General features: G+C 42.6%; 1 protein-coding gene across 2 annotated transcripts; it reads left to right on the top strand.

Moving 5' to 3' along the window:
* On the top strand, positions 1-17,522 carry ABHD16A (abhydrolase domain containing 16A, phospholipase). Of its 2 annotated transcripts, XM_072637493.1 has the most exons (20): positions 29-250; positions 1,387-1,443; positions 2,263-2,329; positions 2,546-2,632; positions 3,809-3,894; positions 10,100-10,173; positions 10,408-10,530; positions 11,014-11,128; positions 11,236-11,337; positions 13,381-13,444; positions 14,102-14,151; positions 14,650-14,773; positions 15,483-15,587; positions 16,102-16,165; positions 16,278-16,334; positions 16,442-16,504; positions 16,586-16,662; positions 16,753-16,851; positions 17,009-17,055; positions 17,192-17,522. In XM_072637493.1, the coding sequence occupies exons 1-20, from the start codon at positions 119-121 to the stop codon at positions 17,273-17,275; spliced, it is 1,677 nt and encodes a 558-aa protein (XP_072493594.1). In that variant the 5' UTR covers positions 29-118; the 3' UTR covers positions 17,276-17,522. The 2 variants fall into 2 exon arrangements, with proteins under 2 accessions (XP_072493595.1, XP_072493594.1); XM_072637494.1 differs by lacking the exon at positions 2,263-2,329 and having other exon boundaries at positions 1-250.

Genomic DNA, 17,522 nt, shown 5'->3' with positions numbered 1-17,522 from the left:
AGCACTATACGTGGTGACGTAAGAGAGCACGCACACCCAAGAGGCTTGGGGGAAGGCGGGGCGACTGGGGGGGGGGGGGGAACCTGCCGCTGGAAGAGCCGCGGCTGGAGCCGGGGCGATGGCGAAGCTGCTGAGCTGCGTCTTAGGCCCCCGGCTCTACCGGGTCTACCGGGAGAGAGACTCAGGAAGGACTCAGACTAGCGTTCCTGGGACTCCGGCCGCCATCACCACCTCCCCGGCTGGCTCCTGGGTGAGTCCTTTATTTCTCTCCCCTGGCTGGAGTCATGGTACGGCCCAAACCCGTTGCTGCTTTAGCCCCCCGGAAGCACCCATAGTTGGAATTAGGGGGAGCACGTTAACCTGCTTATTTCTCCCAAATACTGCGTATCTAGGTCTTTACTGTGTAAACTTAAATGCTTGTGGGTGTGAGCCTTTTTTCCTTTCTCTCCATCCATCCACTCACTTCTCTCCTGTTTTTCATTTATCTTGTTTGCGTTTTTTATTTACACCCCCTCCCCCACTCCCCCGTACAGTACCCCACCCCATCCATGTGTGTTGTCATGGCTCATGCCAGACCCCAGGTGCTGCCAGGAAGACCCTAGAAGGGTGTGTTCTAGAAATGGGAAAAGGGGTGGGGTGGGAAGATGGGGGTTGCCATAAAACTCATTTGTCTCGGCTCGAGCTGTCGCTTTGTCCTGTTCTGTCTTCATGTGTGTCTTCCCTTTATTAAGCTCTTACTTTCGTTCTCAAAATGACTTCCCATCAACTTTATCGGTACCCCCCCCCCCCCCAGCAGTGATGGTTCTGTCCATTGTGGGGGGGCACTCAACTGGACCATAAGAGACCCACAGAGCAATTCTATTTTCAGAAGTGGGGGAGGTTTTATATCTACTCCCTTATTGTGCCCATTCTCACAGACTCCCCAGTCTCTTTTTCTAATCACAACTACATTTTCAGGCTTTCTCAGTTTATTCCGATTTCGTAAAAGATCCTCACCTTCTCCTGTCATAGTGTGTACGCTTTGCCCTTTCGCCTGCACTTTCTCATTCTGCCCTCCCAGCGCCTGGGTTTCATCCATTTCTTAGAAGAGAGTTGTGAAAGAGGACAAAAGTCATTTATTGCTTTCTTCTATAGTCTTAATTCCTTGGATTGTCCCTGGGATGAGGGCTGGAGAGAGAGAGTATTGGAGCCAGATCTTGAGGTGGTGTCCTCTGGGGCGAGGAGACCCACATCTGGAGTCTTTTGCCTGGGGGTCCAAAGGGAGGTGGAGGCCGCAGACAGGTGGGATGATAAAATAGTGGGAGCTGAGGCACTAAAAGGAAGAGAAATGGACTGGGGTTGGGGTAAGATGGGAGAAAAGGGACCCTGACTGGGCTGTTTTTGCAGGAGTCCTATTATCAGCCCAGGGCCCTGGAGAAACATGCTGACAGCATCCTGGCTTTGGTGAGTTGGTCCTCTGCACTCTTACCTCCCCAGACCCAGTCGTTTTTTATGTTCCCCTTCCCAGTCTGGAAGACTGATTAGATTCTGAGCAAAGGGTTTTAGCCTCAGCTGAGGAGTTCTACCTCCCCATTTGGGATGCCATACAGCTTCCTCTGGGACAGTATGGATCATAGGGAAAACATGTTTACTCAGTTGGGACCTTCCCCAGGTACTGAATACTACAGTCTCCATAGACCTGTCTCCTCAAGTAACCAAGCTTCCTTTGCTTCAATAACAGCACTTCTCTCCACTAGGGTTCCCATGTTAGCATTTCTACTGTTATTTGGGGACCAGAATGTACCAAGTAGCAATGATGGAAAACCTCCAAACAAATTGTATAAAAAGAAGGACTGTGCTTTTTAAGTTTGAGCAGATCATATTCTTGAGGCTGTCTGACTTGGGGAAATGCATTTTTTCCCCAGTGCACTTATCTATCTCTACCCCTTTTCTCCCATGTATCTCTTTTTATTATCCTTTCCGTTCACTCTTTGACTTCCCTGTATGGTAGTTTGCATAGTATCTTCTAGCCTTCTCATCACCATTTTTAATCAGTCTAGGAAGAGTGTATTCTGGCAGAATGAAACATACTTTCTAACTTTCTGATATGTAAAGCACACTCCTCAACTTCCTCTCCCCAATGTGGTGTTCCAACCTACTTTTCCTGGCAGTATGGTATGCCTCATTCTCCAGATTGGTCAGAATCCAGTGTTGGAAATGGGGGAGCAGTCAGAACAAAGCAAAAAAAAAGCTGATTGTCCATTTGTCCATTTTTTACTGTAGGCCTCAGTCCTCTGGTCCATCTCTTATTATTCCTCCCCCCTGGCTTTCTTCTACTTTTACAGGAAAGGTCAGTGTGGGGTTAAATGGTTGGTTGGGGTTTGGAGTGGTGTGGATGTTGATTAAATGGAGAAACTTGTCTTAGGAGAAGGGACCCTATTCTGTTACTAGGTATAGCCAGTGCTCCCCAGAATGGTAAGCAAATGCCCCAAATTAGCCATTGAATAGAGGGGGAGGAACAATGGATGAAAGCAGAACTTGAACTCAGCTCTTTTTTTCTTCTCAGGTTACTTGTGTATGTCAAAGGTGGTGCCATTTTCTCACTATGCTGGGACATTGCTACTGCTCCTAGCAGGTGTGGCCTGTCTTCGAGGTGAGTGGTCCAAAATAGGCACATTCAGTATGCAGATATATATTAATTAGCTCCTGTACTAGAGTTGAGGGAGCGGGGGAGGGCAGGGGAGATACAGAAGAGCACAAAGTAAGATTCTTCATGTAATTTAGAATTTTGTTGGGGAGATAAAACACAGATGAATGAATGAAAAGATGACATGACAAATGAGTGGTATAGTTGATGAATGTATTGTTTGGAGATTATAACTAAAGATTCCCAGAAAAGATAAAGTTTGAATTGGACCTTGAAAAATGGAAAGAAAAAAGGTGGAGGAGGACATTATAGTCCCTGGAAAAAAATATGAGCTGAGCATGGAGGTAAGATAGCAAATGATAAATTTAGGAGACAATGAGGACACTAATTTAATTAAAGTGTTTTTAAGGAAATGGTGTGAAATAAAGCTTGGAAAGATAGATTGGGATCAAATTATAGAAGGCTCTGAAAGCCCATACTGGAATTTATTCAGTAGAGCAGGTAATAATGAAAATTATGCTTTATAATGATTAATGTGATGGATTAGAGAGATTAGTTAGGAGATTTTCGTAATGATCCTGGGATGAGATGATGTAGACTCAAATTAGGGTTGTGGAAAAGGAGGGAGTAGAAAGGAAGAGATGGGTGAAAGTAAGAGATATTTCAAAGGGAGTCTAGATACTCTGTGTGTGTGTGTGTGTGTGTGTGTGTGTGTGTGTGTGTGTGTGTGTGTGTGTGTGTGATAAAGAGGCATCAAACAGTTTTTGATACTGGTGACTAGGATAGTGGCAATTTCATAAACAGACATAGGGAATCTGAGTTTTTTAATAGTCAAGTAAGAAGAAATTTGACAGTGAAAGGATGAAGAAAACTAAGATCAGGAGTAGAGCCACATGAATTATTGAGATGGGGAGGCTGGAGCATGTGGAGAGGGAGAGATTGAAGAGTCCAGGAAGGGAGAAATACTTGAGGTTGCATGGTTTCTAAAGAACTGGAAGGAGAGATAAGATCAGTTCCTCTTATTCTCCTATGAAGCAAGGTTTTTGCCCTGAAATTCTTAGTTTCCATGCAATATCTTTCTACTTTGGCTTTCTCTCTTCATAGCCTCATCTCCCATTCCCAAAATCCAGTCATTTTATCTCTTAGACTAACAGATTTTTTTTGGTACTTTCTCTCACTCAGGCATTGGCCGTTGGACCAACCCTCACTACATCCAGTTCATCACCATTTTGGAAGAGACTCATAGGAATAACTCCCCAGAAAACAAGGTATGATCCTAGGTGACACATAAAGGTAGAGTAGAGGAAATTTACAGCTGGAAGAGACTTTAGAGATCATCTGATTCTATAGATCATCTCATTTATAGACTTCATTTTATAGATTAGGGAATTTATTAGACCCAGAGACACTAAGGGACTTACCCAAGGTCACACAGCTAGTAAAGAGCAGAGCTAGGATTCAAACCCATGTTCTCTGACTTCAAATACCTTGCCTTTTCCATGCTTATACCATGATGCTGGAATGGCACAAGCCACTAGATAGCTGTCTATCTCATTCTTCCCCTCACCTTTTCTGTAATGGACGCCCTCCCTTCCTTCTTTCCTTCCATCTCTCTCATCTCCTTTTTGTGCTCACTCAGACTGGAAATACAGCAGCTTCTCATGGGCTCAATCCCACTATTGACTGAAATGGAAGCTTTGATCTACAACATTGCTGACCTGTATCACTTTATCCTTCTTTAGGCATCATGCAACCCTACCCCCTGCTTTCTCAGATTATTGGTAGTGGCTATCAGTCATTCTTATCAGCTAATGTAGTTCAGAACTCCAAGATCAAGAGATCCATGAGCCCAATTTCCCAAATACCAGGGATTACAGGCTTGCATTACTACACCTAGAGACTAATTTACTCTCTTTTTTTCAAAAACATTTTAATTATCTTTTCTTTTTTCTTTCCTTGTTAAATTTTGAGGACTTGATTCTCTCCCTTCCTCTCACCTGCTCATACCCACTGAGAAGGCAAACAATATATTTCCATATTAGCCACATTTTTTTTAAAAAGCTGAGGGAAAAGTGAGAAAATTATATGCAATTTGCATTCAGAGTTCTCTCTCTGGAGGCAGATAGCATTTTTTCATCATTGGTCCATTGGAATTGTCTTGGATCATTTTATTGATCAGAATAACCAACTCTTTCACAGTTGATCATCATTACAACATTACTGTTACTGTGCCTAATAATCTTCCACTTTTCACCTTACTTTGCATCAGTTCATATACGTCTTCCAAGGTTTTTCTGAAACCATCCTTATTTTTTACATCACAATTCCATCACAATCATACACTACAACTTGTTCAGCCATTCCCCAGTTGATGGGCATCCCCTCAATTTCTAATTCTTTGTCACAGAAAAAGAGTTGCTGTAAATATTTTTGTATGTATAGGTCCTTTTCCTTTTTCCTTTGATCTCTTTGGAATACAGACCTAGTAATGGTATTGCTAGGTCAAAGAGTATACTTAATTTTATAGCCCACTCACTGGGCACAGTTCCAAATGGTTCTCCAGAATGATTGGACCAGTTCACAACTTGACCAGCACCTCATTGATATACCTATTTTTGCTTTATTACCTCCAGTATTTATCATTTCTGATAGGATTGAGGGGGTACCTCAGAGTTGTTTTAATTTGTATTTCTCTAATTAGTAGTGATTTAGAGCATTTTTTCATGACTATCGAGAGCTTTGATTTTTTTCTTCTGAAAACTGCCTATCTATATCCTTTGACCATTTATCAATTTGGGAATGGCTCTTAGTTTTATAAATTTGACTCAGTTCTATATTCAATATATATTTGAGAAATGAGACCTTTATCAGAGAAACTTGCTGTAAAAATTTTTGATATTCATTGTCTGTGGCATCTTTTAGTATAATGCAGTTTTCCTGATTATCTCCTTTAATGGATCTGTTTTTGCTTTTGCATTCTCTTAGATTATGGTTACTACCTCTGCCTTTTTTATTTCAGCTGAAGCATATTAGGTTCTGCTCCAGCCCTTTATTTTAGCTCTCTGTGTATCTTTCTGTTTCAAGTGTATCTCTTATAAACAACTTATTGTTGGATTCTGGTTTCTAATTCATTCTGCTATCTGCTTTCCTTTCATGGGTGAATTTATCTCATTCACAGTTCTGATTACTAACTGTGTATTTCCTTCCATCCTATTAATTTGTTTCTTCTCCTTTCTTTTTACTCTGTTCCTCCTCAAAAGTCTATTCTGCTTCTTACCGTTGCTTCCCTTAATCCTCCCTTTTATCACCCCCACCCCCTTCTCTTATTCCCATTCTCTTTTATTTTCCTGTTAGTGAGTTACATTTTTATATACAACTGAGTGTGTGTGTATGTATGTATATATATATGTACACATACACACACACACACACACACACACACACACACACACATACTGTTCTATTTTAACCAATTCCATGTGAGATTCAAGTATTGCCTGCCACCCCAATCCCCCATTTTCCCTTCCACTGTAAAAGCTCTTCCTTACATGCTGCTTTTATGTGAGAAAATTTTACCCATTCTACCTTTCCCTTCTCTTTTCTCCCAGTGTATCCTCCTTTACCCCTTGTTCATTTTTTGGGGAGATCTTTCCAACATTGTGGACTCACATCTATGCTTTCTGTCTATGTAAACTCCTTTTAACTGTCCTAATATGATAAAGTTCTTAGGAGTTACATATATCACCTTGCCATGTAGGATTAATCATAAACAGTTTAACTTTATTGAGTCCTGTATAATCATGTTTAACTTTTTATGCCTCTCTTAAGCCTTCTTTTTGAATATTAAATTTCCTATTTCTATTTTCTACCTCTGGTCTTTTCATCAGAAATACTTGAAAGTCATGTATTTCATTAAGTATCCATTTTTTCCCTTGAAGGACTATACTCAGTTTTGCTCAGTCAGTTATTCTTGATTGTAAGCCTAGCTCCTTTGCCTTCCAGAATATCATATTTTAATTCTTTTAATTCTTTAACCTATCTTGTATTACCCTGATTGTGGCTCCATGATATTTGAATTGTTTCTTTCTGGCTGCTTGAAGTATTTTCTCTTTAATCTGGGTGCTCCAGAATTTGGCTGTACTATTCCTTTGAGGTTTTATTTTAGGAACTCTTTCAGAAAGTGATTGGTGGAGTCTTTCAGTTTCTATGTTACCCTCCAAATCTGAGATATCAAGGCAGTTTTCCTTATTATTTTCTTGAAATATGATATCTAGGCTCTTTCTTTGATCATAGCTTTCAGGTAGTCCGATAATTCTTAAATCATCTCTTTTATCTGTCTTCTAGGTCAGTTGTTTTTCTGATGAGATATCTCACATTTTCTTCTATTATTTTCATTATTTTGTCTTTGCTTTATTGTTTCTTGAGGGCAGCTAGGTGGTGCAGTGGGTAGAACACCAGTGCAGGAGGCAGGAGGACCTGAGTTCAAATCTCACCTCAGACACTTGACACGTACTAGCTGTGTGACCTTGGACAAGTCACTTAACCCGAATTGCCTCATCCTGAGTCATCTCCAGTCATCCTGATGAATATCTGGTCACTGGATTCAGATGGCTCTGGAGGAGAAGTGAGGCTGGTGACCTGCACAAGCCATTCCTCACTCCAAACAAAAGCAAGTGCAAATCATGTCATTATTTCTCTGATGGCATGGTCTTCTTTGGCAATGAAGGATGAACACACACACACAATTGTGTCTTGATGACTTGTGGACTCATTAGCTTCCACTTGCCCAATTCAGATTTTTAAGGAATTATTTTCTTCAGTGAATTTTTGTACTCCCTTTTCCATTTGACCTATTCTGCTTTATATGGAATTCTTCTCCTTATTGGATTTTTGTGCCTCTTTTACTTTGGCCAGTTATTTTTCAGGGTGTGCTTTTCTTCAGTATTTTTTTGTGCCTCTTGCCAAGCTGTTAATTCACAATTTTCATAATTTTCTTGCATTACTCTTAGTTCTTTTCCCAGTTCTTCTTCTATCACTCTAACTTCTTTCTTTACCTTTTCCCAGGCATTTTTGTTGGTTTGGAGTCCAGTGTCATTCTTGTTGATTTGGGGTCCAATGAGCACTTTGCTTTGAGGCTTTGTAGTTATTTTAACATTTTTCTCTCTTTCTGAGTCTGTGTCTTGGTCTTCCTTGCCACCATAGTAACTTGTTATGGTCAAATTTTTTTTTTGTTGTTTGCTCATTTTCCCAGCCTATGTCTTGGTTTTGAACTTTGTGTTAAAGTTGGGCTCTGCTTACCTGGGGGTGGGGAGGCACTGTCCCAAGCTTCAGGCTTTTTTGTGCTGCTATTTTCAGAGCTAGTTCTGGAGGTCTGCAAGTTTTTGATGCTTCCAAGGTGATGTGATGAGGGGAGAGGTGTAGTCACTGCTCTCCTAGTCTTTACCCAGGAAGGGTCCCTGGTCCCCTGCAGCCACAAGTGTTAATGATTTCTTTGCCTTGGCACCAGAGCCCCTGTTCCCTTATGGCTAACCCTCAGTTCTCCTCTCTGCCCCGGAATTGTGACCCAGAACTGTGTATGAGCAACAGAGTTGCCAGCCAGTGCCAGCAGAGGGTCACTTGTAATCTCTTTCTGACTAGTTGGCTGACCCCCTTAGTGTCTCTGGGCTGATAGCTTCCAAGGTTGCTACTGCTGTGGCTGCTACAGTGTGTGTGTGCTCTGGACAGGCCTCACAGACTTCTGCTGACCTCTTAAGTTTTCTTAGGCCTTAAAAATGTCTCACTCAGACCTTTTGTTGGCTCTGCTGTTTCAAGATTTAATTTATGGTGTTATTCTAAAGTTGTTTGGAGGGGAATGTTGGGAAAGTTCAGCTGGGTGGCAGCCTCTAATCCTACATCTTGGCTCTGCCTGACTCATTTATTCTTGAGAACTTTTTCCTTTTTACGACATCTAATGAAACATTCCTCCGGGAAAATCTTCCTCTCCTTATCAAGTTAATAGCAAAATGTTCCATAGGAGAGAATTTTCTCTCTCTTTTGTGGAATGTATATCGGGACAGTTTTGTCCAAGAAGCAAAGCCTAATACATATCCAATACCACTTGGTATTGTAGTGGGGAGTAGGGAGTGTAGGGAGATAATAACACAAGCTATAGCCTATGTCCTCAAGGACCTAACAATACAGTTGGGGATAAGACACATACTTAAAACGGACACTAGTTTAGGGTGGTTTATGAGTTAAGTACCAGTGCTGTTCAGTATATTCTATAAATATCCATTGTAAGGAGGTGTCATGGATGGCAGGAAGAATGAAAGTTTCATGATGGTGTCAGGTGGGGAACTTGGGATGAGCCCAAATTGAAATTTACTAATCCACAAAGTGACTAGTTCCTCACCCTTTTCCTTAGGCTAGGAGTTCCCAAAGTATTAATGATAGCTCATGAAAACATTTGCTACCAGCACATTCCATCTTTTACTGGGTTGAAAATCCAACTATTAACTTCCATCCTTATTGTTTTCCAGCAGTGTAGACTCTTGAAAACACCATTCTTTTGCTCTTTTTCTACATACCCATCACACATACAGATGTGCTGGTGGTTCAGGCTCAGTGTTTTCGGGAAAATCAAAATGAGTTCCTTATTGGGGAAAGATTGGGAATTATTTTTCTTCCCTCTTAAACCACTAGGGAATTCACATGTTGGCTATAGGAATTCATTAGCCTTATGCCATTCTTAGAAAATGGAAAGTGTCCATCTCATGCACTGGAATAGTTGTCAGTCAGTCATAAGTGTTAATGTACCTACTGTTTGCAAGCCACTATACCAGGTGCTATGGATGTAATACAAAGGCAAAAATAATAGAGTTCCTTCCTCCATGGAGCTTACTTCTAATGGGACACAATATGCAAATAAGAATATATAAGAGATATGCAAGATAAATGAAAGGTAAATTTTTTTTGGTGGGAGAGGGAAATATACTAACAGCTGGGTAGATTAGGGAAGACATCATGTAGAAGCTGTATTTTAAGCAGTTTTGAAGGAAATAAGTAATTTTCAGAGGTGAAGATTAGGTATGAGTGCCTTTCAAGCATGAAGGAATCAGGGATGACTGGTACAAAGGCACAGTTGGGAGAGATAGTGCAATGTGTGAGGAACATCCAGAAAAACTATTTATCTAGAGTCCTTAGAATGTGGGGAAGGGAGCACATAATCAAGTTGGGAAGGTAGATTTAAAAGTTCAACAGAAGAGCTTATATCTGATCTCAGAAGCAATAGAGAGCTATTTGAGTTTATTACTGAGTAGAGGTTTTATTGTTGAGAGGGTAGTATTTATACAGTCAGAGGGTGGTTTGGGGGGAGGGAATGATAGTTTGGTTTTGGATATGAATTTGAGATCTATGATATCCAGTTTAGAGGGTGTTAATGATAGGTGTACTTAGTATTTTCTTCCCTTTTTTTCCCTCCCCTGAAAACAATAGAAACAACTGTCTGCTTACAATTTTGACTTTAAGAGCTGGCCTATTGACTTCCACTGGGAGGAACCCAGCAGCCGGTAAGTCCCTTACTCTCCTTTCCTTTGCTTTATTCATTCCTGCCCTACCATCTTTTCCTTATATATGTTTGTCCTCTGTCTACCCCCTTCCCCATCCTCCAGCCCCCACTCTTCCCTTCGCCTTGCCTCTCGGACACACCTTAGCATGTCTCCTTCTCCATTAATGACTCAGGCATCTTAAGCCTTGGTTTCAACCCTGTTTGGTGTCTTCCCTGTCATCTCTCCTGCCTTCAGAAAGGATTCCCAGCGTGGTCTTTCCCACAAAGGTGTGTCTCTGCTTCGGACGGAACCACTGCATCGGGGAACAGCTGATAATTTCCTCAACCGGGTTAAGAAGCTTCCCTGTCAAATTGCCAGGTGGAGTATTGTGGGGTAGACTTCCCTGTGGAGGAGGAAACCTGGAATCATGAAATTTAGAGATGTAGCTCAGTTCCCTCATTTTATGTGTATAGGGGAGTTAAATTGCTCCCTAGTTTTCAGGCCTGTGTAGTGGGAAAAACTTCTGGAGTTGTGTAAGTCTGTTGAATGGTTTTGGAAAAGACTGGTAATCCTAGATAATATGATTGGTGAGTGTGCTGAAAAAACCCAGTCATTGATGGGATGGGTGGGACTTTGGGTTTTTGAAGAGGGGTACTTTTAGGTGATTAATTAGGGTTTCCATTTGGTGTTAGAAGGATGCTGGCAGGGTGTGGTACTGATTGCTTTGCCAGGCTGAGCTTTTTCAAATTGTTCCATGGAAGATTACAGATTGCTGAATGATCAGGAGTTGTGTTCAGAATCGGGGATTCTGAGTGCTTCCTGAAGAATTAACCCCATGCATGGCCCTCTATTTCCTCATAGTTTTTTGGTGGCACATACTCTGGGGCGCCGGATGCTGTACCCTGGTTCTGTATATCTGCTCCAGAAGGCCCTCATGCCCATGCTGCTGCAGGGCCAGGCTCGCCTGGTAGAAGAGGTGAGGCACTCTTGACTTACCCCCCTCCCCTGAGCAATTCTCTAGCCTTAACTGTCTTATCTCACTGGCATTGCTAGACTTAACAGATTTTCCCTTTTGTCTCTTAGTTTAATGGTCGACGAGCCAAACTGGTGGCCTGTGATGGTAATGAGATTGATACCATGTTCATTGACCGGAGAGACATGTCAGGACCTCAGGGACAGAAGCTGGTGAGTTGAAGTAGGGAGAAAGGCGAGTGTGATAGAGAATGGGTACTGGTACAGTTGTGGTATAGAGTGCTGGACTTGGAGCTAGGGAGACTTGGATTCTAATCCTATCTCTAGAAATTGATGTGTGACTATAGACAAGTTACTTAATCTCTCTGGCTTTTAGTTTCTTCATCTATAAAATAAGGAATCTGGACTTGATGACCTTTATTCACATCCCTGGTCCTGATTCTGATCAGTTATAACAAGCAGTTCGTAGAAGCAAAGGGAAGTAGATTTCTCCTTTGCCTCTGCCCTTCCTTCAAAACTCTACCCTGACCAAAGACTCCTTGATATAGAAAAACCAGTGGATGAATGTTATCTACAAGGTTGAGAAAGCTATCTTGAGACACAGCATGGAGTGAAGGGGACTCAGTAGATCTGGGTTCTTTTACGGCTTCACATTTACTGTGTGATGTTAGACAAGTATCTTAATCCTTCTAGGCCTGAATTTCCTTAACTGCACAATGGACTGGTGGAACTTAATAATTTCTAAGGTACCTTCCAACTCTAAATATGCAATACCATAAATCTAGAATTATATTGTAGTGAGACATTAATTATCTGTAGTCTTGCAAATACTTATTGAGCAAATACATATTGGGCAACAAACTCATTAGTTGCTGGATTCTTAGGTAGTAGAAAGTCCAGATGATCCCTGGTCTTGAAGAACTAAAAGCCTCCAAATACTGGGTACACACAAATAAAACAACTAGAGAACAAAAGCATAAGTTTTTTCCTTTGTTTTTGAGACTGGGGCTCCCTTGTCTTGACGGAGCTAGAAGTGTAGTAGTCAGTAATGGGCCAAACGACATGGGAGCTTTATCCTGCTTTGCTTTTGACCTGGATTGGTTTTTAGGCATCCTGGTAGTTCCTCTAATCCCTTACCACCCCCCACCACATAATGATGTCATTTGACAATGTAGATAGCACAGTGGATAGAACACTGGACCTGGAGTCAGGAAGACCTGAGTTCAGATCAGCTTTAGACACCTACTTATGTGACACTGGACAAGTCACTTCATATCTGTGTGCCTTTGTAAATGAGGATAACAAAATAATTCTTCCCTCACAGGGTTGTTGTGAGGATCAGATGAGCTAATATTTGTAAAATGCTTTGCAAACCTTGAAGAAGTGTATAAATGTTAGTTGCTGTTATTATTACCATCACCAATTTTAATAATTGCCTAGTACAGACACCTGATAGGTATAACATGTAAGCAGTTCAGAACTTTCTAGGTCAAAGGACTCACCAACCTCAACTTCCCCAATAGCAAGGATTACCAGTTTTCACCACTTTTCCTGGTCCCAAAGCATAAATATTTTGCAGACCATCAGAGCTGGAAAGGGTTTTGTATCCCATTTAGTACAAAAGAAGAATCATGCCCAGGGGTGAAGTTACTTGTTGAAGATCATGCAGCTAGTAGATTTTGAATCAGGACTCAAACCCTGAGTTTTGTCTTCCACCGTCATTTTCTTGCCACAACTCTCCACTGGCCAAGTTGTTCTACAGTGCAATTCAAACAGTATGCTTCATGGTAAAGAAATATAAAACAAGCCAGTGGTCTGCTTCAGACAAGGATTATCAGGAATTGCTTATAGGAAGAGCTGAATTCCTTGGGTGGATCCTGAGGAAAAATGATTTCTACCAGTGAAACAGACAACAGGAGTGAAGATATGGGATCTTTGTATGTAAGAAGACATTGAGGAAGAAAAGTAGTAGGGAGCTATCTTTAGTGCTAGATGGTTTACAATGACTAAATTCTAGCCATTAACCAAAATGATTCCTCCCAAGGGCTAAGGGGACATGAACCTGCTTTCATCTTATCTTTGGGCACTATATATGGTCATTTGTTTTTCTTAAAGGAAAACCCCAATGTGGTCTTCTTGTTTCCCTTCCAAAAAGTCCAATCCAGTCACCTCGGTAGACTCTTAGCTATGCCCCTCTCCTGACTTAGGAGCACTAGGGAAGATGTCTCACCCAGGCAAGATTCCTTCTTCCCTTAGGTGATCTGCTGCGAGGGGAATGCTGGATTCTATGAGGTTGGCTGCCTTTCCACCCCTCTGGAAGGTGAGACCTCTGAAATATCTCTTTGTCACCTGTATTTCTGTTTGTTCTTTGGTCTAATCCAACCCCCTTCTTTCTTGGTTCATATTTCTACCTTCCTCCTTTGTGTACTTCTCTTTTTGTTAACTTCTAAGACTTTGTCCTGTTGAACCCCCTTGGTAAGATTCCTGCTCTCGATCTGTCACCCTCCCTTAACTTCCCTTTTGATATAATTTCTCTCTCCTCTCCTCTGATAACATATCCCTCTCCTTGGTATAAATGTACTCCTAACTATCCCTTTCTTGATATTCCCCTCACCACAGTGCCCCTCTGTTAGGTAAGTGTTTCTGAGAAACTCTGTAGTGGGGGGAGATATTAAGTAGCTTATTTCATCTGTCCCCAGCTCCCCCTCTCTTTCCTCCCTGTCCCTTCCTAGCCCTTGATACAATCCGCCTGCCTAGTGCTAGAATATGTTGGAAGTATTCATTTCCAAATTTGGGAGTGTTTAGAGCTCTCTGATATATTTTTGTTATACTTCCCTTATCTCCCTTCCCTTCTCCCAAGAAGGTGTTCATTCCTTTGTGATTTTGAGGATATGAGATCTCATGATTCTGAGATCACTGAGTTCAGATCACTGTCTTCCTCCCTCTCCATCCCTTTTCCCCCAACCCTGTATTACAGCCGGATATTCGGTCCTGGGTTGGAATCATCCTGGCTTTGCTGGCAGCACGGTGAGAGCCTTTCTTTAGTCCTCTGCCTCTGTTCTCAGGCTGTTGGAAAAAAATTTCCATTCTCCCCTGGGTGAGGGAGGTTGTGGACTTCTGTACTATCTCACCTTGCTCTGGACTTGCCCTTTATATGATCTCCCCACCTATTTGGGTTTGCCCATCCAAATATTGGGAGGTGGGGATTGTGGAGATGCAAATTTGGGGCTTTTTTCAGCTTTTACATACCTGTTCTTTCTGTATCCCAAACAGATTGGGAATATCTGTCCCATGGGAGAGAATATCATTAATTAATCAACAGGTAGTTAATAAGGACTTGTCTTTAGGAGAACTCCCTTTTCTACCACCTTCTTTCTCTACATCTGTGATCTGATCCACTCTTCCTTTCAGTAGGAGGCTTTCGGAATATCTTCTCTAGTTTGGGAGTTGTAATGAGAAAGGTTGGAGGTGTGTGAACAGCTTTTGGTGCTGCAGCGGCATTTAACCTTTACCTTGCTCCTGTAGGGAGTCCCGTTCCCTCAGAATGAAGCCAATGCCATGGATGTGGTGATCCAGTTTGCTATCCATCGCCTCAACTTCCAGCCACAGGACATCGTGCTCTATGCATGGTCCATTGGGGGTTTTACTGGTACGCACCTCCCCATGTCCTTATGTTATAGCCTTCCCTGCTTTCTATCCCTATCCAAGGTGGACTTCCTGAGCTTTCTCACTTTCCTACTCAGCTAAAGTCTCCTCACGAAGCATAGGAAGTTAGAGTGGAAAGGACATAAAGATCATTTTTCTAGTCCTAACTTTTCATTTGATAGAAGAGGAAACCAAAATCTGGAGCAGAGGAAATGACTTGCTTAAGATTACACAGCTAGGAAAAGGAGGGTGTGGGTGAGTAGGGAACTAAGCAAGAAGGGAGACTTTCTCCCAGCTGTGGGCTTAGAATCGTGCTGTGGTTTGGGGACAAGGATAGAGGGGGTTGGATGAGTGACCTGTGAGGTCCCATACTTCTTACTATTCTCTTTTATCCCTATCATTTTGTGACTTTACTCACTGAGACTATCAATGAGAAAGGGAAGAAACCCTGGAAGAAGAATAGGACCTAGGAATAAGAAGGCCCTTGTGTTCTTATGCATATAAACTTAATGATGAAGAAATGGTTTATTTCCCCTCACTTTCTCCTGAAATTATGTATCTTGGGTAATTAAAATTAGGGGGCTAGGCATGGAGAGACCAAGAGCCTAAAATTAAATGAATGGCATGGAGTATGGCACCAAAGGGATAGACTTTTAGAGGAATGGGAAGGCTCCATTTTCTATCCTGATTGTGCCTCCTTTTCCTTCCTCCAGCCACATGGGCTGCCATGTCCTACCCAGACATCAGTGCCGTGATACTCGACGCCTCCTTTGATGACCTGGTACCCTTGGCCCTGAAGGTCATGCCTGACAGCTGGAGTAAGTAGGAAACTCATGGAGAAGGGTAGGGGAGAAGATAGGGAGAATGGGATAGTCCATTGGATAGGGGAAATCTCTGGTGAGGAAGGTCTGGGGAACTGCTGTAGAATTGCTGACATACAGGGCAATGCAATGCCTGAAGAAGACTGAGAATTCTATGATTTTATCCTCACATGTGGGCTTTTCCCTCTAGCAGGTCCTGCCAAACTGAACAAGTATGGCTTGGTCACACTGTAGTGTAAAGGGCTAGCAGTTCTGAGGCCCTTCACCAGAAATTAGCTACTGGGTGATTTTTTTTTTTGACCACAGCAGACTCATGAAGATCATGTACCATGACATGAAGGGGTTGGGATCTGGTTTGGTGGAAGGAGTTCCTACAGTGTTGAAATCATGGATTCCTGAAGTATGGTAGAAATATCCACATCCCTTACTTATGTGGGCACAAGACTGCTGTCATGGAGGGATAGTTTGCGATATTCCTGTGGCTCTTGACAACTTCTTTCCCCTATCCTAGGGACCCTTGTGACTCGAACAGTGAGACAGCATCTGAATCTGAATAATGCTGAGCAGTTATGCAGGTGAAGGAGAAGCCCAAGCAGGCCTTGGGGCTAATTGGGGTAAAAGGGGAAAGGATATCGTTGTTTTTGTTTTGGGCTCTGATTCCCTGGACTGGTGTTCTTATTTCTCCAGGTACCAGGGGCCAGTGCTACTGATCCGACGAACCAAGGATGAGATCATCACCACTACGTGAGTCATGAGATCAGCCTACAATGCTCTGTTTCCTCCCCTTTTCCCCAGCCCTGCTTCTCAGGGAGTCCTGGAATTTGTCCTCCTCTTCTTCCTCTCATACCCAGGGTCCCTGATGATATAATGTCCAACCGTGGCAATAACCTCCTGCTGAAACTTCTGCAGCACCGGTGAGAGGTGGGGGAAAGCTTTGAAACTAAGAGTGAGGAAGGGAAGGAGAAAGGTCTTGACCCCAAACCTGTCTTTCTTAGGTACCCCAAGATAATGGGGGAGGAGAGTCTTCGAGTGGTGAGGCAGTGGTTGGAGGCTTCCTCCCAGCTAGAAGAAGGTGAGAGGGAGCAGCTTCGAGGAGGGGCTGAGGGTGGTTTCTGGTGGAGCTGTGGCTCTGACTGTCTTTCCTTATCATTCCCTGCCCTAGCCTCTGTGTATAGCCGCTGGGAAGTGGATGAGGATTGGTGTATGTCTGTTCTCCGGTCCTACCAGACAGAACATGGGGGTGACTTCCCCTGGAGTGTGGGTAAGGCTTAGGGACTTGAGAGGTTCATATGAATTCCTGATGGGAGTAAGATTTAAGAGATAAGAACGGGAGAAACTCTAGGCCTAAAATACCTGGGTTTTGGGGGTGGGGTTGGGGGAGGGGATGTACTGTGTTTGATTAATTCCTTTTTCTTCAGGTGATGATATTAGTGCAGATGGGCAGCGGCAGCTAGCCTTGTTTTTGGTGAGTTTTGTTTGATTTTCCTCCCTTTGAGTCTAGATAAGAGAAGACCCCTGGGGAGAGGGAGAGAATCTTTCAAACATTTCTGCTCTTTGGCCTATGTCTTAATGTTTTTTCTTTGTATCTGGCTCTCTTTCAGGCTCGGAAACACTTACACAACTTTGAGGCCACCCACTGTACCCCACTTCCTCCTCATGAGTTCCAGATGCCCTGGAAACTCTAGAAGAGCCTGAAGTGGGTGTGGCCTTTTTGGGGGAGGGGTATAGCGAGTGGGGAATCCTTTCCTCTGTGACACTTCATGTTCAGATGTTGTTTGTTGTTTTGGGGGAATAGAGGGATTGTCCATCCTCCTTTTCTCCCCATCCCCCTTCCCCAGCACGACTCCTGCCCCCCCTCAACTGTCTGCATTCTCCTTCCCACTCCTTTAAATGATCACAGTTTATTCATAATAATAAAAAGTATTTTTTCTA

The sequence above is a fragment of the Notamacropus eugenii genome, chromosome 2 (genome assembly GCF_028372415.1).
Source record: "Notamacropus eugenii isolate mMacEug1 chromosome 2, mMacEug1.pri_v2, whole genome shotgun sequence".
Taxonomy (NCBI): domain Eukaryota; kingdom Metazoa; phylum Chordata; class Mammalia; order Diprotodontia; family Macropodidae; genus Notamacropus; species Notamacropus eugenii.
Note: the sequence above shows the minus strand (reverse complement) of the source record. Positions and strands in the feature narration are given on the sequence as shown.